At 38.1% G+C, this 21,512-nt stretch overlaps 2 protein-coding genes across 4 annotated transcripts; both read left to right on the top strand.

Moving 5' to 3' along the window:
* Window positions 1-1,456: 1,456 nt before the first annotated feature.
* On the top strand, window positions 1,457-12,663 carry csf3r (colony stimulating factor 3 receptor). Of its 3 annotated transcripts, XM_086311148.1 has the most exons (18): window positions 1,457-1,579; window positions 3,203-3,388; window positions 5,940-6,045; window positions 7,219-7,293; window positions 7,466-7,762; window positions 7,846-7,978; window positions 8,145-8,311; window positions 8,464-8,624; window positions 8,791-8,935; window positions 9,203-9,285; window positions 9,410-9,602; window positions 9,682-9,870; window positions 10,048-10,149; window positions 10,423-10,569; window positions 10,652-10,783; window positions 10,870-10,966; window positions 11,059-11,137; window positions 11,624-12,663. In XM_086311148.1, exons 4-18 carry the CDS (start codon window positions 7,230-7,232, stop codon window positions 12,098-12,100), a joined length of 2,466 nt encoding a protein of 821 aa, XP_086167274.1. In that variant the 5' UTR covers window positions 1,457-1,579; window positions 3,203-3,388; window positions 5,940-6,045; window positions 7,219-7,229; the 3' UTR covers window positions 12,101-12,663. The 3 variants fall into 3 exon arrangements, with proteins under 3 accessions (XP_086167274.1, XP_086167273.1, XP_086167275.1); XM_086311147.1 differs by lacking the exon at window positions 5,940-6,045; XM_086311149.1 differs by lacking the exons at window positions 1,457-1,579; window positions 3,203-3,388; window positions 5,940-6,045 and adding an exon at window positions 6,078-6,676.
* Window positions 12,664-14,181: 1,518 nt separating this feature from the next.
* mrps15 (mitochondrial ribosomal protein S15) lies at window positions 14,182-20,464 on the top strand. The gene is made up of 8 exons (XM_086311165.1): window positions 14,182-14,448; window positions 18,592-18,660; window positions 18,764-18,839; window positions 18,953-19,001; window positions 19,105-19,189; window positions 19,305-19,363; window positions 19,737-19,928; window positions 20,178-20,464. Exons 1-8 carry the CDS (start codon window positions 14,304-14,306, stop codon window positions 20,283-20,285), a joined length of 783 nt encoding a protein of 260 aa, XP_086167291.1. The 5' UTR covers window positions 14,182-14,303; the 3' UTR covers window positions 20,286-20,464.
* The last annotated feature ends 1,048 nt before the right edge of the window (window positions 20,465-21,512 follow it).

The raw sequence follows: 21,512 nt of genomic DNA, 5'->3' as shown, positions 1-21,512 counted from the left end.
ATCAAATGCAGAATTCATTATTGAGTGCGTGAGCTTCCAAGTCGGCAAAGCAGTCCATCATGATGTTGTATGTCCACTGGCAAATGGTAGTTTTGGTTTGCCATCAGTAAATAGGTTAAGTTTAATGAAACAAAACTAATAATTTTGCCAACGAAAATCAAATCAGTGCAATCAGTATTTTACATAACTGGTAGTAAAGAATGCTGAATTCGACTTATCAGGCTGAGTGCAGCAGTGGAATATCACTCTTGTAACAGAGGGCAATATTCAGCATTTCAGTATACACGCTTAGCACAATTACAGCAGTTGTGACTGCAGTTCACTATAGTATTTCACTGTATAGAAGCAGACAGATATGAGATGACGTTTACAGCAGTGTCTAATTTGGGTTAGTCGAATTTTTAATGCGAATGAGAATCTAAGGAGGAGACGGCATTCTGTTAAGCATAGGACAAAAACCATAATCAAACCTAGCAAAGCTTCATCAGTTCAACTTGGCTTCGGGGCCCTCGGCTAATTTTACCGCTCACTGAAACATAGCGTGTAATACCCAGTGGATGGCAAACGCTTCGTTCATTATTGCTGATTAGGGGAAAAAAAGATCAAGCAAAATATGTCAACTCATGATAACCAGTTAATGTGTTTTTAATTAATGCTTGCTTTTCTTTTCTCCAGGTTGATTCCTACCCTAAAACCTACCAGTGCGTGTATTTAATTCCTCCTCCAGCAGCTTCTTGATTAACAGTTAGCTTCCATTATGCTTTTGAGGGCACGAGAGTGACCGTGCAGGGATGCGGCTGTTAGATTAAAAGTGGAGTGGGTGAGCTTGCTGGGTCTCCTTGCATGCAGTGAAATGAGACCTAAGCCACAGATTCATTTTAGAATTTAATAAGCTAATAATCGTGATATGGCAACTAGTTTCAAGTGTCCTTGAGGGGGGGTTCAAGGCACAGTTTACAATCCCATTTAAGAGCTTGTTCTATTACCATGCTGACAAAGTCTTAGACAGGCTCAGAGAGGGAGATGAGTGCATTTTGAAGCTACTTCAAAGGTCACACAAAACACAGAGGGGTCAGCCTGAGCCAGAATGATCACATTCTTCTTGCGAGAAGACTCCCTGGAGTCCGACTGAAGGACAGTTGACAGCTGCTGTATTAGCATCTTCTGGGAAAGTACTGAAAATTCAATTCAGCTGACATTTAACAGCTATAAGTTGAGCTATAATGATTTTTCTAATTACTCCATTAAGAAAAACTGCATATTATTGTGACAAATTAAACAGCCAAAGCCACCTGTAAAAACTTTTTGCTGAGCTTTTAAAAATGTGAATTTGAGCAATGTGAACTCCCCATTCTTCCTTCCCATAACTGGGCCCCATCAGTCACATGTTTCTTCTTGGAAAATAGCAGTTTCACAAATGCAAAACAAGGATGTTGCTGCCTGTGCTGCTTCTTGGCACACACACACACACACACACGTCCTCAAATCCGAGCTACTTTTGAGCCACGCTGTTTCATCTGGTGCTATCAGGGCTGATAAGAGCCTCTTGTCTTTCTGGGTCTGCTGCAGCTGCTGTGTGGTGAGTGGCAAGCCTCTCTGATGGCTCTCCTTTATCTTCACATCAAGCAATTTGCTGCTTCTTTCATTTTGATACTTGTGCCAGATTGAAAAGGAAAACTTTGCTAAACTTGTTTCTGAATGAGGTTAAAGCTAGGTAGTTGCATCCTCATCTACATGTAAGTTATGGACCACTCAACTTATTTAAAAAAATCATCTTTAATCCATGTTTAATCTGATTTTCTGGTCCCTCTGTATTGTAGATGTGACATTTATCATCCTTTGTAGTTTAATACCTAATACACACACACTACACACTCTTAATACATTTAGGATTAAATAAGCAATACTAAGATAAGATGGTGCTTTATAGTACTTGAAGCGTATCGTTTGAAACATTTAAAATAAGTTGTTAGATCGTCGCACAAAGGTGTTTTTACCTAAACCTTTGTTAAATTTAGTACAATACCGCAATGTCGCCCAAGTCATCATTGTCTTAAGAGCTTGAAAAAGGCGACTGGACTTCTTTATGTTTTTTTGAAGTTGTTTCACCTCTCACAACTGAAGAAATGTCTTTGATTAAAGGTGAAATGTCTTTAAAAACCTTAAAGAAATCCAGCCGCCTTCTTTTTCAAGCTCTAAAGACTACAGTATGGCAATGTTTTTAACATGTTTTATGACTGCAGTTTTCTTCTAATCACGGGGGCAACAGTATTTTAGTGTATGGAAAACATCTTCTGACAGTTTAAAAATCGGAAGTTAAAAAGATTGATTCAATCGGTCTGGGATTTTAGATACTGCCCATATAAAAGGTCAGAATGTCTTAACAGCCATGATAAGAAAAAACAAATCATTCTTTAACTCCTTTTAAATCTCTTTTCAAAACACACTGTATAGTGTGAGAAATAAAACCAAAAAGGGGAAATAGCGGTGAGTCTGTCATTACACTTTGCAATGTGTGAGGGATATTGCCAAATCCTTTAAGTGGGCGTTCTGTAACCCTCAACAGCAACAGGAAAGGAAATCTACTGAAGTTGTAGAAAAATATTTCTTTTAACATGGAGACATGACTCACCGAGACACAAAAATAAATTCTACATAATGTATTCTCATCTATATGTTCTGAACATAATTGGCTGAAACGCAAAGAATAGCCAGACTTCATTTATTCTGCCTTTATTTTAAGTATGTCATATTGTGTTGTTGACAAAATACACTCCGAGTCTAATACCCTTTTCTGCTCTCCACCTCGTCTCTCTCGCTCACTCTCTCTGTCTTTCCTTCAATTGCCTTTTGTCAGAGCCACAGGCAATTACCTATTAGTAGTAAGCAGAAATTCTAAAAAGGAAAGCGGAGCGAAATGGGGGCCTTTTTGCACAGTGCTGATAAGAAACGGAGAGAAAATTCCATTTCTCTCTCATTGCAAAACGCAGTCTTCACCAAATAGTTATTTTGGACTGAGGGCAGCGATCTAACAGTTTGAGTGATAGTTACAAATTATACAAATTTTAGGTTATATTTCCTCATCTTATGGAGGTGTTACAATGACACTATGAACATAACATTTCTGCTCAACGGTTGAATGTTATTCTACACCAGAAATGCTTTGGATAGTCAAAATCTAATATGTCATTTGTGTCTTTAGCCTACAGAACAAATTGAACTGGACTCTGAGCAGTCGCCTGGTGTTGTGCGCATGCTACATGTTAAGCTGAGGAACAGTGAGTTTCTCAGCTTATTCTCAGAAACAGGCAGGTTGAGTGTTACAAGACCACAGGAAGTTTCTCAATGCTGTACCACTTACTGGTTCTGGGTAGATGTCTGTATGTTGGTGAGTCATGCACGCACACACATTCAGTACTGTGCAAATGTCTTATTTCTTTCCCCATCGCATATTTCTTTTATATTTTTCTAGGAAAATGGCTGCAGTGATTTATCGAAACATGCATGTATAAATTGAAAAACAGTATACGGGGCAAAACCAGATCTGACAAGTGCAGTCAAAGAGTGCAACTCCCATGAAGGTCAAAGGCTATATGAAAACTTTTTATTAGATGCTAACGGCACCCTGTTTTCATATCAACACTGATGTTTGACTTTTGACCTTTGACCTTTTAGCATTACATACTAAAATGGTGTATTTTATTATCTTTATCTGTATGCTCGGAGTAGATCTGGCTGAAATCTTTTACTACTATAAACTGTAAAAACTTTAGATTTTAAGAGATATTCATCCATGTGTGATTTTTGCGAAACTACATGGCATCATCGTGATGCCGTAGGGTGTTGGATTAAAAAAATAAATAAGTAAAAAGACTATTGTGCAGCTCTCTCCGTGCTATGATGTGTTATACTCAATACGGTGTCTTGACATTTGTTTTCAAGGTCAGCTTTGACCTCAGGGGCTAACAGTAGAGGTCAAGGTCAAATGCTTAGCCAATCTAGTTACTCATGTCCCCCAAGGCCTAGTTTATTGTTGAAGTTTAAAGACAACCTGTAAAATATTGTGGGTAATTTAAAGTTTTTTTCTGATTTTCATATTTGTTGTGACCTTGACCTTAACCTAACCTTAACCCAATTTTCACCCAAATTAAAGCTGGAACAGCTCGTGGTGTTATTGATCTCTACCATCACACAAAAAATGGAATATGAGAGCTTTCTGTTGTTAATTCAGTTTAGTTTGACTTAGTTATTTATTAGTTTCATTGTTAGTTTCTTTTTAGTTGTTATTGTATGGAGGGGTGTTACAATAAAAGCTGTGTACACAGTTTCAGTAAACACACCAATGAAAGCCTCAACAGGCAAGTTGTAATAAATTTTTTACCAAAATAATGAATATTGCATGAATTATTTCCTCTGTATTTTTTGTTTTTTAGTCTTTAGTCATTTGAGTTATTTTCCTTTTTTTAAAGTCTACTTTTCATTTTTATTTCAGTTAACAAAAATAGGCTTGATGACCATTTTTCTTTTTAAAACAGCCTGAACTCATGTAGGCATGCTTTCTTGTAATTTAAGTAGTCTTCAGGAATGGGTCTCCAGGCATTTTGAGGGAAATTCAAAACTCTTCTTCAAACCTTGTCTGCCTGTTGTTTCATCCTCTGCAAGGATGATCCAACACTGCTTCAGGAATATTGAGGTTCTGGTTCTGGGGAGGTCAGTCCATGACTGATAGTATTCCACTGTGTCTTTTTTCTATACAGGCGTGCTTTTACTGCATTGGCAGTGTGTCTGTCATCACTGTCAAGCTAAAAAATGAAAACACTGCCACTCAGATGTTTTCCAGATGGTATTACATGGTGGAACAAACTTTGACAGTACTATTCTGTGTTCATAGTTCCATCCGTTTTGACAAGATTCACAACCTCTCTGGTGGAAAACAGCCCCAAACTGTGACAGAACCTCCAGTGTGTTTTACAGATGACTGTAGATGACTGATGTACCTCTCTCCTGAACACCTCTGTACATACTGACAACAATTTGAACCAAAAATTTCACGTTTGAATGCCACACTATTTTCAGTCATTTTCAGTTTGTGTCAGCTTTTTCTACCCATCCCTTTCTTAAGAGTGGCTGTCAAGAAGCCATTCTTTGCTTTGAGATCAATTCTGATGTGGCTTAAACAACAAGAGATGAATCCACAGAACTAAAAATTGATTAAAAAGCAGCCAATGTCCAGAGAATAAACCGGAAAACTGCTGTTCTAGACCACTTTAAAAAATTATAAGAAAGTATGGCTTCAGTGAAGCAAAACCAAAAGAAATGAGAGGTGATTCAAGGTTTTTGCACAGTACTTCACATCAGTGTGAAATGTAGTTCTGATGAAGACATTAATAAGGGAATCAACAATAAATAATCTGGCATAATTTTAGATAATTCCCAAGAGGTTTCCTTACTATTGAGTTGCTTGCAGTGTTTAATGAATTTAAAACTCTACTCTCACATTTTTATGATTCTGCTCCCTCGTAATGCTGTTTATCAGTTGCAAACTTTCATTGCCACCTGGTATTTTATTATATAATATAAAGTGACACCTGTCCAAAATTGAAATGTCCAGAAATATATGTTTAAATTTTAGCAAACATTTTTAACAATGCACTGAACACAATTCTAGTAACAAAATCCCTATTCTCACGTGAAATATTATTTTGAATGTTTTTATTGTACATACACTGGTTTTAATGCATTAAAATATGCAAAACACATGATTGTGTGAATAATTTGCACAAAGTTTAAAACTACATGTCTATATGTTGGTGTTCATTATACAATTAAATGTTCTTTTAATACCACTAAAAAACTCGATTCCATTGTTTTCTGTTACTTTAGTAATCAGTTAGTATTTGCTTTAGTACTCTAAACTATTTGTCTTTTCTTCCACACAGTACCTTACAGTTGCAGAGATACTGATATAGGCTGTGATGGCATGTCTGGGTGGTGCTTTGTAAACCAGAACAAAGATTTCTGTGAATTTTAAACTTCTGTGTAATGGTGAGTTCCCTAACTGATTCTCGAACTAAAGAGCAAGGTTGACTTTATATAAAAAGTGCAGTATGTTTGAGAAATGCTGCCAGAACTTTACCAACTAGTTCTCATTTTGCTATAGTCACACTACGGACCGTGACATAGGAAAATTATTTGTCTCCACAACTGCTTGCCATCAATCTCAGACAGAAAAAAAAGAATCATTGTAATGGCTGGATAACAACTGATTTTTTTGTTTTCTTGGTCATAGGAGTGTTGCTGTCATACTTTGACTCTAGCCATTTTGTTTACGTCAGACCAGTCAGCAACCACCTAGCAAACACAAGTCGTGTGAGAAAAATATGACTGGTTTTGACTGGTGGTTGGAAGATGCTGCCAGTTCTTGTGAAACTGATTGCTAAAACCTTACGAACGCAGGTCTAGCGATTGGTCAATGACTCCTCGGTAACCACTGGCCACTAAAAAACAAAGTGTCTTTGAGCTGCTGGAGTTTGTTGGGGGTTGCACCTGGTGACAGCCAGCAACTATTCACCAACTTGCTGGGGAATGCGTATTTTTCCCTGGTGACCAGAGGTTGCCAGCAGGTTATCAACAGTCTCTAGGCCTATGTGAAAAAAGTCCAGTTACACTGTAACAGGTGATACATTTTAATATATTTTTTATTTTTTATTAAATATTTCTCTCAAAATTTAGAAAGAGTTTCATCCGTTTTATTTAACAGTGTAACAATGGAAACTTGATAGCACCTGTGGATGTCTCTATCTGTTTTGTTTTTCAGCCAGCAGAGCTTTAAATGTCACTTCCCCGGTGAACCCAAGATGCCACGAGTGTTGGCTTTTATTTATGTGCTTAGATTTTTATTTAATTTTTATTTATTTATTTGAGTTTGTCAAGTGTCAGTGCTCAGTTTTTTTCTGTGCTCCACAAACGCAGACAGCACAGCAAATCTTTTTTTTTTTTTTTTTTTGCTAGAGATCAGGGAGGCAGGAGATGCACAGTGTGTATACTGAAATATTATGCGTTATGGAGATCACTTCCAGACCCTTGAAACACCATTGTCACCACCACCACTGTCAATTCCTCCCTCCCACAATGCACCTTGTCACTCAAATATTGTTTTGACAGAGCATGAAAGTTGGTAATTTACCAATAATGCATTTCATTTTGGCTGCCTAACAGGTTTTATCATCATGATATCCAAATGGATGTCAGTGATTGTCATGCTGGTGACATTTGTGAACGGAGCAAGAAATGGTGAGTGTAGGTGTCGGAGGAAGATGGAAATACCAATTACAATGACAATTCTTACTATCATTTTGTGTCCTTTGCCTTGGAGATTTTACCAAGTAAAAGACTAAACATTTAGAAAAAACATCTGAACAATCTTCACATTACATCTTTGTTTTTGTTTTTTTGTAATTTTTAGAGGATGGCATACAGCCCTGTGCAAAGGTCCACACATCCAGCTCAGTGGTACCTTTGGGATCCCCTGTGACAGCCACATGTGTCATCAGAGAGGACTGCCCTTTGGTCACTGGACAAGCTGTTCATATAGAGTGGCGCCTTGATGATAGGCTTATTCCCAGCAGTCCAGAAGCCAGTGAGAGCAGCAGGGTTTCCAGAGCTGTTATATTAAGCTTCAATCACACCCGAGCAATCCTCACCTGCTGTATCCAAGCCTCTCCTCCTCAAGTAGTCGCAGGCGTGGAGATCCGAGCTGGATGTGAGAAGCATTTGCGATTCTTTTGTACATGGATCAAATTAAATTCCATTTAAAAATGACTTTGTTTTTCTTTTTACCTTTAGATCCACCAGAAGCACCGCAAAACCTCACCTGTCAGACAAACCTCACCAACCCCATCACAATCACCTGTAGCTGGGACCCTGGGCAGAGGGAAACCCACCTGCCCACACAGTATTCCCTCCATACTGAAATGTGGTAAAAATATGTAACAAATGGAATACAAATGCAAATATACAAAATATAGATTACAGTGAAAGACTGGTCAAGCAGTAAATATCATACTGGTATCAGACGTGTTATCTAGGCTTTGTCTTCAAGGCTGAACGACTATATTTCTTAAAATGTAATTTCATCATTTCAGGGCTGAAAATGAAAACTATTCTTATAAACTGCCACAAGGAGTCCATCACTATACCATCCCTCGTTTTGAATTTGTGCTGTTTTATGACATGAAGATATATGTGAAAGCTGTGAATGAACTTGGAGAGACAACCTCAGCACCACTTGTTTTAGAACCTGTTAGTTCGGGTAAGGAAAATATTTTGGGGTTTTCTTTTTTTTTAGCATTCTTCAAGCTCTGTTTGTATTATAAGTACTATATTTCATAGACAATACTAAATTGTACTTAAAATCGGTGGGGAAAAAAATTATGCATGCTTTTGTTTTTGTCACTATTTCAGCTAAGTTTGACCCACCCAGTATTCAAGTGATTTCTAAAAGGTATGGCTGCCTGAGGCTGAACTGGAATTTGTCCCCAGACCAGGCCTGGCTCCAGTCTTGCGGGTTATTAAACCTGGAATACCGATTTAAGTCTGTTGACAGCACACAGTGGAATGACCCAGTGAGTGCAAATCAACCCTTTGTTGATATCAACTGAAAATGTATCTTCCCAAACATTTGATCCAGTGGCTATAGACATCCAAATGCTGATATTCCTTCCCTGAAGTTCACATTGGATATGCAAGAACTTATGTTTGTACATTCTGTGTCCCTGAAAAATATGCCAGGTCTTGGTTCAAAATGCTAAAACTCCTGTGGACATGTGTCACCTGTTGCATTGGACTCGGTATTTTGCACAGATCAGAGTCAGATACCAGCAGAGCCCCTGGAGTGAATGGAGCAGCAGCCAGTCTGGTGTCACCTTGGAGAGTGGTAAGATCAATTCAGACTGACACCATCAGTCAGTCAACCATTTCCCAATCTATTGCCTTTTCTTCCATTTCCTGGTCTTTTCAATATATGCTAATGTCATCTTCTGCATCTGCCATTACTTTTTTCTATAGCGCAGGTTGTATTGAGCTTTGTTGCATTGAATCCATAAACCTGTCTTGGATGAAAAAGTTTTTATTTTCAAAGAGTAAAAGGAGATGTGCAGGCTTTTGACATGCAACATGCTGACAGGTGACTCTTTCTTTTTAGCTCCCACTGGACGCCTAGATTCGTGGATGGAGATATCTGAGGATCCCCTGCTAAAACAACTCAACATAAGCTTGTTTTGGAAGGTACACACATCACACACGTTGCTTGACACCTGTCACAAATTGATGCATTTTGTCTTCTAGCTCTGGTGGAGCATGAGAGGTCGTCTTTTAAAATATCTCCTCACATTTTTTCCTTCTGCTTCAGCCATCAAAAAGATTTCGTGCCAATGGCCAAAATGTGTCATATATCGTCTTGGTGCAAAAGAGAGTGGTGTGCTCTACAAGGGAGAACTACTGTACTTTCAGTCTTTCTAGGAGCGTTAAGAAAGTGTATGTAAAGGCTGTAAATGCAGCAGGGAAATCTTCTCCCACTGTAGTACAGATTTACAAACATAAAGGTAACTCACTCACAAAACAAATGAATGCATCATATCATGTGACATGTAGAATATGATATGCATCTTTTTCTGTCTGTAGCTCATCCTGTAGTATTAGATGCCACAGCAGTCCCATATGGAAACAATTCATTTCTTGTTCAGTGGAGAAGCATGGATTCCTCAGGACTCAGCGATTATGTGGTGAAATGGAGACCTTTGTTAAAATCAGGCCTCTCCCACATCCAGTTTGACATTGCTGGCCAAAACCAGTCCAGCATTGTTATAACAGGTATGTTTTATAATATTTGTCTTCCGCTTTCCTAATCGGATGATTATCCTCTACAACAAGAATTCGAACAATCACTCTTGTGTAAGATCTTCCTTTTCCTGTGCTTAACCTGCCTCTACACACTGTTAGACTCCTGTGGGCAATGATCCACCCTAACCTCTTCTCACTCATCAACAGGCAGCTTTGAGCCCTACAAGCCTTATGGGATCTCTGTATATCCAAGGTTTACGGATGGGATAGGCCCTCCTAAGACATTTAATGCCTACTTGAGAGAGAAGGGTAAGTCACCCAAGACACAAAGAGTCTCACACAAGCCAGCAGAGGTGTGAGCCAGACTCCCTCAACTTTGAAGTAGTCAGAAGAGCGTTGACTTACAGAATATATATTTTGTAATCTTTCACAGAACAGCTGATACATGATGAAATAATGCCCTCTTGTGGAAAGAAATGAATAACCTATTGGAGTAAAGACCTGGGCTGTCTAATATAATGTCTAATGGTTAAAAACTCTTTCTAGTTCTACTAATCACTTGTGATGTTGTTCTTTTTAAAGCCCCATCCATGGTTCCAAAATTACATATTCAAAAGACCTGGAATTCAGATATTAAGATTACCTGGGATGAAATACCATTAGACCAACGAAATGGAAAGATCCAAGACTACACAGTCTTCTACTGGAATCAGAAGGGACCCGTTAACGGTAGGTTAAATACCTTATCTCTGCTATGTTGTATAGGGTATTTTAAGTACTTGATCCCCTCTAATGTTTAACTGTTCTTCAGTTGTGAACGTAGATACAGAAAAAAGAAGTGTGATCCTTAAAGACCCCAGTGTGCATGGAGCTGTCTTGATGGTTAGCACATTTGGTGGGAGCTTGAATGGGTCAGCAGTTCATTTTGAATTTCAGCCCTTTGGTTAGTACGATCATTTTTTCTTTGGAGAAAGTCAACACAAACAGAATATGATCAGACGTGACATTACGTGTCTTTTCTTTTCTCAGATGAGGTCGCTAGTGCGATGATTGTAATCGGATCAGTTTTTGGACTTTCATTGCTGATTATTTTCATAGTCCTGACTTGTTTCTCCAAACATGAAAGGTAAGCTCATGCTCATACTGTTTAAGCTGGGAAGCTGTAATGCTGTTTATTCTTAACACACTACCCTAATTCTTTTTTTCTTTAACTTCAAGGTTTAAGGGGATTTTTTGGCCAGTTGTTCCAGACCCAGCTAACAGCTTTGTCCTAAGACTGACATCAGAATCAACACAGGTGTGAAAGCGGACATCCGTTAGAGGACAACAGAAATGTTTTTATACATTTATACGTTCCTTATTACTAATGTTTTTGACTAAAGCTGCAAAAATCTGCAATATGTAGAATGAAGAGATTGAACCCTACAGGGAATGACTGTGAAATTCTGCAGGAACAGTTTAGCTTCTTCCTTCTCATTATTTGGTTTAATGCCCTGTTAATTTGTTGTTTTAGCTTACAATGCTTTTCAATGGAATTAAGACAAATTTAACAAATACCCGCTAAACACAGAGGTTCATTTAACAGAGAAAGAGGCTGTTTAAGGTCTCCATCAGGATCTGGTGAAAACTAACAGGAGACTTAATTTAAAGCATTCCAACTGATATTAATTTCTAATGTTAGATATTTAAAGCTTGTTTTGCTGCATGAGTGAAAAAAAGACATGACATGATGTAAAGCCAAGAAATTGATACTATTGTTGTCTCACTTATTTTTCACTTGCAGTATACCCATCCTTCATGTGACAGCGAGGATCCGATATATTTGTCCCACCTCAGCTTTCCGGACATCCCCATGAAACTAAGCAAAGAGGAGGATGATCTTTGGATAAACAGTTCAGAAGAGACCAGTGACCTTGGAGAGTCTATTTGTGGTTCGCCCTTCATCACCGAATACTCTGGCTCAAACAGTGACTCTGTTCCTTATGCTACTGTGGTGTTCTCTGGTTTTTGTAACAGCCCACCACCCAAAGAGCCTCATGTCTACCTGCGTTCTGAATCTACACAGCCCCTCTTAGAGGCAGAGGAACCTTTCACGCCGAAGTGTTACCAGAATCTAGCACTAGGTGGAATGACAGAGGAACAGCATTTTTTTGGGCCAAGCCATGATTGTGTACCTGAAGAAGTGGCAGACCCAGAGAGTCTTTGGGATGACTTTCCTTTTCTACGAGCATTAGCCATGAATGATACTGAAAATGACTAAAGCACCATTGGCAATTACAAGTAGAACTGCTTTGTTGGAGGCTTACATAGATCTAAGTATGTGCAATGAATTTAATGTGATAACGTACACAGCTGTAAATAACATGGCTACTAGCTAGAATTTTTTTAAGCTGATAGAAATCATGTTGATATTTACTGATTATCATTGCAAAGTTTTTGTATACTTTGTAAAACTTCTGCAGCAAATGAAGTTTCTTCTTGTTTTTTGTTTTTTACTTTAACCTCCTAGGACCTGATATCCACTTATGATGACATTATACTGCTACTGTTCTATCAAAATTTTAAACGAATATCCTCATGTGGCTCTTATTTTTCTTAAAAACAAAAATAAGGGGGAAAAAATTCTTTGTTTTTACATTCATCGGGCCCCAATATGCCCAAATATCAAAGACAAACTAAAAATGCATGCCGTGGAAGAGTTTGGGTCTTAGGAGGTTAAACTATATTGTTGAGATTATATTTTTGTGGATTACATGTGAATTCTCTGATTGAATGTTTTACACCTTAAAAGTGTTTTCAATAAAATTATAAGTACTTTTTTAATATTTTAATGCTAAATATAGATATTATTTAAAATAGCACACTAATCTGAGATTAGCAGGACAAATTTGCTGGAAAACTCAGAAATGTCACATAAACTGATTTATAGATCCATTTATAAAAGCTGTATAAAGGATAATTAGTAACAGTAATCATCTGTAACAGACAACTTAACAGAGAACCAATTTTAAACCAGTACGTTCTTTCTAGCAGTAATTTGTTGCAAAACATATAATTTGTTTGACTTTAGTTTTGTTTAGTTAAATATATGAAAATTGTCAAAGAGAACAGTTTGGCAGGCATAAAATAATATTTTTGCACCAACATGATGATTCTCAAAGAATTACTGGATGAAAACTTGGCATATCAGTGTCAGCTTTAAAAGAAATCAGAAGACACTTGACTAGTGGAGGACAAAAAGAAGAAGGGTCAGGCCTAAAAATTATCTACAGCAGACAACCAGCATCTGAAAGTCATGTTCTTAAGAAATAGGGGAAGGGGGGACTCACAAAGACTGGACATATTTCTCGAGTCTCTCTGGGATATAGGGAGAAAAGGGGAGAAAAGTTATATTACAAAAGTAATGTTAAGTTGAATTATACAAGAACTGGACTGAAAAATCAGTGGAAATTGATCTTGTAAAGCGGTGAATCCAAATGTAAAAATTTCAGGTTCAAAGAATCTTTAATAGGAGGTCAGAATAGAGAAAATGGAAGCTGTGTCCAGGTTCAGAGCTGCATTTCTTGTACGAATTAGTGGCAGAAATGTACCATCAGATTTTGATCCACCACACGACTCTGGAAAGTGTCTAATTAGCAAAGCTTCATTTTTCAGTATGACAGTGATCCCAAACACACTGGAAAATGCAATAAAAAGCATACCTGCATAGAAATTAAACACAAAATGGATCATCATGCGTCCTGGATTGATCTCTCCAGAGTCCACATCTCAACATTATTGAATCAGTGTGGGATCATCTTGACAGAGAATGAAAGAAAAGGCAGTCAACATCCAGAGAACATTTGAATATCCTTCTGGAAGCCAGGAAAGTTATTCCTGAAGAATACTTCAAACTACAAGAAAGTTTGCCCAAGAGAGTCCTGGTTATGTTGAAGAATGTGGTCATACCAAATAATTTAGCATTGTACAAACTCTGTTTTTGTCTTATATATTGTATTTCCCCATTTCAATACACCAATTTCCCCTTTTCCCAGCAAAGAAACGGGTAGTATTTTAGGAGGTTTGCACAGCATTGTATGTCAGCAGTTATAAATTGACAGTTTATTACCATCAGTGCTCTTTTTACTGCTTTTTATTTAAAAGTAACAGTAATAATTTTGGGAGGGGGCACTTCTCATTAACTGTGACTGCTTCAATTATTAAACCAAACAATTGTCACTGAAAATAATAATAATAATGAAATGTAACGATGAAAGATTCCAAAAGTCGTTTTACGCTCGTTTTTATCGACGTGCTCTGGGATTGTTATTTTAGCCTAGTACAGCATCTCGCAATCGCTACTCAGCTAGTTTAGTCTAACCAAAATGGCGATCCTCATGTAGGGGTCGAGTGTGATTATTGGACGAATTTTTCAGCAGTTTTAGACAGTTTATTCTCCGTCCTTGTTATCTATACTGTGAGCCATGTTCACAAACATAGGCCTGAGGGCAGTTCTCAAGGTCCAAGCTAGTGTTTTGCGGGAAAGCTCGGCAGCTCTCTGTTGTGCTGCATCAGTCAAACCGTGGACGAACAGGTCGAGTTTACTGTCAGGACCAAACGTGAGAAGTGGTAAGTGTGAGGAAGACAAAACTTTCTTGTGGGTAAATATCAGTCAAAACATGTGTTTCTGTGAGCAGTTCGTAATTTCGCTAGGTCTTCTTGGGAAGTAACTAACACGAACGGCAGGCGGCACTGTTGGCGGAGCTACATGTTACCCTGATAAGCGGAAAGACCGCATACTTGACGTCTGAAACGATTTTCATCATAACGTACTCCAAAGTGTAGTAATCGGCTTTGCACAGCCTCCCTACGCAATTCATTTTTCTATCACACAGTTCTCTCCACACCACCAAGACAGTGTGAAGTTACTGGCAGGTGTTTCGTCAGCTGCTCAGCTACTTGTCATTGAAAACAGTCTTTCACAAAAACCCATATGTTCATATTTCTTTTGTTGAGTCTATGAAAAATGCCAAGTGTGGGATTTCTCATAGATTCTTACAGATTTGTAGAGTTTCAAATGTGTACAACTATGTGTGGCTGATATATTTTTTTTCAGGTAGGAGATGATGCCACACGCAAAACCAAGCAGTGTAAACGCAGGGCAGTTTCACAGTCTGAATTGGCTGTTGTTTTAAGTCCTGCTTCCTTTGTTGCAGATTTGCTCATTTTCCCTTCCAAAAACTTTCTGTGCATACGACAGTCTAAAAATATTAAAGTGCGCAAGGATCTCCTGGTGTGCACAAACCGGGTTACATCTTCATGTGGAGTCTTGATTCTCTTTTCATACTTTTCACACAGTCTCAGCTCCCACACAGATCAATAAATACATGCTGTGTGGAAAACTGGGACATCTGAGTTTTGCTTTTTGGGGGGGTTGATTTGTGTGTAATTTCTAAGTAGACAGGATAGCTTGTCAACTCTCAGATAGAGGGACTTTGAAGAGCCTCTCACAGCTCTTTTCACACACCTCCGTGTGCAAAACTGATGCCTGCTAATCAGAGGGTTGTTGCACACACAGGGTGTGAAACAAACAAAAAGAATATCAGAAATATTTTTGACACGAAGCCTCTAAAAGAGGACTAGGTAACAGTGTAGTGCTTTAGCTACTTGAAACTTTTCTCCCCTAAATGTTTTTGTGGTTATCTCCCCTTCTGCACTTCTTTGCTGCTTAATCTGATGCAATATCTTGCTTTCTTATCATAATATCTGGAGCATCTACAGAAGCTTTTCTTTCATTTTCCCCCTCAAGTCTACTAGAATATGACAGCTTTTTTTTCTTTCTTTTTTTTTCTCACTGTTGCAGCCTATGCACTGACAGTCACAGGTTTGCCAGCCCTTCAGTGACAGGCATGAATAAGAGCTGTTTGGCTTGCAGGCCGCTTCTCTCTACAGTGCTATGACTAATACAGCAAATAAATACTTTTTAACCCAAGGTTTGTACGCTGTACACTGCAGTCTATCAGAATTGAAATCACCAGCAGTGTCTCAAGAAAAATGTATGCTACCTTGAAATTTTTTACTTTGGTTTCTGCTGTTGATAACTTTAAAATAAGGTACAGAGAATTTCTATTAAACTATTCTCAACAGCAAAGATTACTGCCAGGTGAAAACTCGGTGAAAAGCTCTTTCCTGATGAGTTTCCTTCAGTGGATTGCAATATTAGTTGCACACGTTGGTGGATTTTTGAAGGAGGGCTGAACTGTCGCATAACATTAGAGAGGAAGTGACATCATTTGCTGTTTTGATATTGAAAACCACTGCTCTTATCGCCATCTGATATGTACATAGTTGCGTTTTAGGGTGAGTGTTTGACAACCGTTTTAGAAAGATTATCTTAGTTTTACTCTACAAGTTTCTCCATCAGTCACGCAAATTAAGCTTCATGAGTCGTTTCATCATCCTGTAGATTTCATTTACGTATTTTTTTTGTTTTGTTACAATAAATCAATGATTTTCTGACAACTCAGCTTGCAGCAGAAATGTTTTTATTATGTATTATCCCAGAGAGGTGTTTCTCTACAAATAGTCAAGTTATCCCAGAACTTAGGGGTCTGCTTATGCTACCCTATTACCTGGTGTGTTTTTGAATCATTTCCATTCATGCTTATAGGAAGGAAGATCTTAGAGTATTTCGGGATAATATTTAGAGGGACAATACTCCTCATAATTTAAAATAGCTTATTCACAAATAAATGTTAGAGATTATAAGTAACTTTCAGGCTTTGTTGTTTTTCATACAGCTCTCTTACGCTCTTGCTGTGTCTTTGGGCTTATTTGTCACACTCATATTTCAGATCATCAAACAAACTTCAATAGAAGATGAGAACCCAAGTAAATAGAAAAGGCTTTTTTTTTTTTTTTTTTTTTTTAGTGATTTCATTTATTAAGAGAAAAAAAGTTACCCAAACCTACCTCAACCTATGTGGAAAATTAATTCATCTAAATCTAAGAACACTGTGTTACCTTTGGCAGTCATTCATTTGTAATAAGTGGCAATGAGTCCTTCACATCATTGTGGAGGAATTTTTGGCTCACTCTTTGTGGAATTCTTTTAGTCACAATGACATGAAAGGTCATGTCAAAGCATTTCTATCAGATTTAAGTCTGGACTTTGAATAAACCACTCCAAAACTGTCATTGTATTTTTAATTTTCTGTTGTTTGCTTTGTTTTGGGGTTTTTTTTTGTTTTGTTTTTTGTTTTTTGTCTTTTCTGTTGTTGTTTTAAAGCCATTCAGAGGACCTGCTGGCTTGTTTTTGATCATTGTCCTGTTGCATAAGCCAAGTGCGCTTGAGCTTCAGGGTACAAAATGATTGCTGGACATTCTCTTACGGGATTTTCTGGTAGAGCGCAGAATTCATAGTTCCGTCGATTACAGTAAATCATTCACCTCGAGAAGGAGCAACAGGAATCAAACTTGACTATTTTTATTATGTGCTTATGATGCTGACCCCAAAGGTTTTTGAGCGATCAGCAAGATTAGCAGCAGTGGTTTCTGCCCCGGAACTTCCCCATAGATGCGAGTGTTTTGAGTGTCTTCCAAAGACCAAGGAACTGATCGTGGACTTCAGGAAGACCAGGAAACACTTGACCCCTGTTTCAATTCAGGGGGTCAGTGTTGACATTGTGGAGGACTATAAATACCTTGGAGTACACATTGACAATAAACTGGACTGGGCTAAAAACACCACAGCACTTTACAGGAAGGGCCAGAGTCGTCTCTATTTTTTGAGGCGACTGAGGTCCTTCAACATCTGCCAGAAAATGCTGAGGATTTTCTATGAGTCTGTTGTGGCCAGTGCGATCCTCTATGCTGTTGCATGCTGGGGGAGCAGGCTGAGGGTCGCAGATGCCAACAGACTTAATAAACTAATCCGTAAGGCCAGCAATGTTGTGGGGATGGAGCTGGACTCCCTCAAGGTGGTGTCGGAGAGGCGGATGCTGTCCAAGATAAAGACAATGTTGGATAACACCTCCCACCCACTCCATGACATGCTGGTCAGTCACAGGAGCTCGTTCAGTGAGAGACTGAGATTACCGAAAAGCACCACTGAACGACACAGGAAATCATTCCTGCCTGTGGCCATCTCCCTGTACAACGCATCCACTTAACACACTGTTTGCTGCTACAACTACACATGTTTCTTTTCCAACTATTTATTTATGAGTGACTTATGTATGTATGTATGTATATATATATATATATATGTATATATTGTACTATTCTTAGTTAGTGTATTGTCTGTCTTGTCTTAATGTTGGTTTAAAATGGAGCACTGTAACAAAAAATAATTTCCCCCAGGGATCAATAAAGTATTCTGATTCTGATTCTGATTCTGATTTTGGAATCATGAATACTGACCTCAGCTGAGGAAAGTGAGGCCTTTTTTAATAAAATAAATCATTAGCAAAGCAACGATTCCCTTGTTCCCTTCTACTTTCAAAATGAGTTTAATCTCCTAAGCAGTGGCTCTGTAGTGTAGTGTTTTACACATTTGCCAGACAAGTGAACAATCCCCAATTCGATCCCTTGAGGGAGAATTAGATCCCTGGAGGGAGGCACAAATCCTTTCGGGGTTACATCATGAGAGAATCCGGCCAAACCAAACACGTGGAGCTACCTGCTGTGGTGATCTCTTGTGAATAACAACTGAAAGTAACATTTCGAATCTACTAAACGTGAATGTTTGCAGTGATGCATCTGATTTCTCAGTTGCAGGAAGCTTTGCTGTTCCACAGCCAGTGAGACACTATGCCCGGGCTGCAAAGAAGAAGAAGACAGGTATTTAAGAGGAACTCTCATCACCATAGTGTGCGCATGTGAGCATTTATAAATGTGTACATAAGTTAAAGAAAGAAAAATCCAAAAAGTATTTTTCCTCCAGGACCTGAGAGCCAACTCAACGATCTTCCTCCAACAATGCTGAAGATGGATTATGCAGCTGTTCCCCTTGCTCAAACGTAAACATATACAAAATGATTAAAATTCAGACTTTCTATTAATTATTTTATAAAAGTGGACGCACATAGTGATTGGTCTACTCTTCTAACACTATTGTATTTTCTGCTAACAGAACTGATGATCTTGTCAAAAGGCTTCTTTCACTGGAGTTGGCTAGTCATGTAAGTTTGTCTTTTTTATGTACATTGTTTGGCCCTCTTGTGGGAAAGCAGAGGCATAAACAAGTAGTTCAGCGTTAATAACTAATAATAATCTCATCTTCAGAAAGAAAAGCTACAGCTAAAACAAGAACAGCTAATTGCAAAGGTCCAGAGAGATGAGAGTGACCGAAGCTCAGAGGAAGTACAAGGTGAGGTGCTATATTTTTCATTATGTTGCACATAGTTTCTTCACTGAAAAAAACACGGGATACAACTTTTATTTATTATGCGATGTTGAAATTCTCCTGTTCTTTCTCTCCTCAGTGGCTATATTGACTGCTAGAATCCGAAACTACCAGGAACATTTGCAAAAACATCATAAGGTGAGAATAAAATGCATTTAAATTAATCAGCAGGTTGACAGATTAAAATGACGTAACACATGTAGAGCACTTGACTCTCACCACTGTAAGTTTCATGTATGAATACGTCTCTCCACATTTCCTCTCTGCTTTTGTGAGGCCTGCATGTGCTACAGGATATCCTGTGTACTCCCCCACATTAAATAAAAAGATGCGTAGCATGGCCAAGGTCGGAAGTTTCCGTGTTACATCATAGCCTAAACAATTTTATTAAAATTAACAACTGTTTTTATGTGGCATGACGAAGCAGCTGTTCCTCAGTAGGTGTCCTGATTTCTAGCGCATGTTGCTCTGTTTGTATTTACTTTCGATATTCTGTGTTGTTTGATGCTAGGATAAAGCAAACAAGAGGCGAATGCTTATGGCCATTGACCGAAGGAAAAAGATTTTGAAACACCTTCGGTTGATTCGCTACGATGCCTTTGAGAAAGTGTGTGAGCAGCTGGGCATCACATACACCTTCCCCCCAGAGTACTACAGACGGGCCACCCGTCGCTGGATGGCCAAGAAAGAATTCTGCATTAAGGTAGCAAATAAATGAAGCTGTTATTTATTAAGTCTACATCATCTCTGCACATTAATGTATACTCATATCTGTTGGGAAAAACTTAAAACTTTCCATTACACACAAGTGTAATGGAAGTGTAGCATATAGAGCATCTAGGGCATTACTCAAGCCTTCTGGAAACTCTTCTCTATACATTAAAGGTGTTATTTTATGCCCCCCACTAACACTTGGTCATATGTGTTTGTGTGTCTGTGTGTGTCATCTCAGGTCTTCAAAGCAGTGCAAAAGCAAAAAGCAGAGCAGAGGCTGAAGATAAAGCAGAGTTCAGGCTCCACAGACACGGAGTCAGCAAAGACAAATGCAGCTGAGATCTAATGAGACAAAAGCCACAATCTGTACACCTTCAGATGTAGTGATGTATCATGTAGATAAATAAATGGTTTTCCCATGCTGCCGTCACACGATTTTACTTTCTATTGTTGTCATTCTGATACCAGAACTGTCTGGAGATGTCAAAGATTAATAAGAATAAAATATCTGAGAAAGCTGGGTTGGAATAATCCTCCAAATTGTAATTGAACTAAAGCATGACTTCTAGATGTATTAATTTAAGATCTCATTTTAGAAAACCAGGAAGCCAGAAACTCAAGTATAGTATTAATATGCTAATTAGAAATAAACCTACACTGCAAATTCTCCATTTTATCTGAGAGGATACTCTGTGTTAAACCACCATGGCAAAAAACTAGCGCTAAAATATTATCACTAGATCGACTCTGTGCGTTATTATGGCTTCATATCAGCACCGGTGTGTGTTTTGTTTTTGTTTTTATGTTTTGTTAATCAGCTGTCAGTGGCAGTTCACCTCATTTGTACCAAGTTGAGGCATATCAGATAAGGACTTCTTCCTGGAAGAGTACTGTTGAAGCAGTATTCAGGCTTTGTGGAAACATGAGATTGACTTAATCCAACTATGTTTAGGGTCATAAAATGCTTGTTGGTAGAATGCAGTATCATTTATCTTTTTGAGTGTTGTTTAAATGTACAGTAAGTTAATTCAAGTTAGAGAGAAATTGTTAAAAAAATCGAATTAAGAATTCCTGACATTCCTGGCATAGTGTTATATTGGTAAAAATTGGTGAGGTTGCTAAAGCATCGGATTTAAATGTACAACATCACGAGGCAAGGTTAATTTAATTCTCATATAGGGTATAACAAGACCGACATTTTCATTAAAAGCTATTTTTACATTATACATTAATATGAAAAGAAGGCTTTAGTTTCGTATAGTTTTGTGCTTATTCAAATCCTGAGTAAATCCATCCCTTCTTTTGCATACTGCACTAGTGATATAGTGTTCTAATAGATTAAAACCTCAAGACAAGAACGTGTTGCATTTGTGGGTGTCATATGAAAGTGTGACCTTAACAATTCTAACTGCATGGCTTCCCTGAAGTCTACTGATCTGTCATGAGATCAGAAAAACTTTAAACTCTCAGTCACATACATGTGCTTGTGACCTTGTGATTTGAGGTTGTACACTTTATCAGACTAAAAAAAAAGAAGCAATTCCTGTTAATGGACTGATTTTTTGCCAGTGAA

Source organism: Aulonocara sp. 'chitande type north' Nkhata Bay, linkage group LG11 (genome assembly GCF_057382095.1).
Source record: "Aulonocara sp. 'chitande type north' Nkhata Bay isolate Kocher_YH1m ecotype deep benthic linkage group LG11, A_spYH_male_GT1.1, whole genome shotgun sequence".
Taxonomy (NCBI): Eukaryota; Metazoa; Chordata; class Actinopteri; order Cichliformes; family Cichlidae; genus Aulonocara; species Aulonocara sp. 'chitande type north' Nkhata Bay.
This window is presented reverse-complemented; position numbering and strand designations above follow the sequence as displayed.

What these genes read in the sequence shown, in the direction of transcription:
- csf3r (XM_086311147.1), top strand. Translation starts at nt 3,346, where the DNA reads ATGCTGTACCACTTACTGGTTCTGGGTAGATGTCTGTATGTTG. An exon ending in ACAGATTTACAAACATAAAG is followed by an intron (nt 9,603 to 9,681) that starts GTAACTCACTCA and finishes TTCTGTCTGTAG; the next exon opens with CTCATCCTGTAGTATTAGAT. An exon ending in TGTTTCTCCAAACATGAAAG is followed by an intron (nt 10,967 to 11,058) that starts GTAAGCTCATGC and finishes TTTAACTTCAAG; the next exon opens with GTTTAAGGGGATTTTTTGGC.
- mrps15 (XM_086311165.1), top strand. Translation starts at nt 14,304, where the DNA reads ATGTTCACAAACATAGGCCTGAGGGCAGTTCTCAAGGTCCAAGCTAGT. An exon ending in TGCAAAGAAGAAGAAGACAG is followed by an intron (nt 18,661 to 18,763) that starts GTATTTAAGAGG and finishes TTTTTCCTCCAG; the next exon opens with GACCTGAGAGCCAACTCAAC. An exon ending in GCTGTTCCCCTTGCTCAAAC is followed by an intron (nt 18,840 to 18,952) that starts GTAAACATATAC and finishes TTCTGCTAACAG; the next exon opens with AACTGATGATCTTGTCAAAA.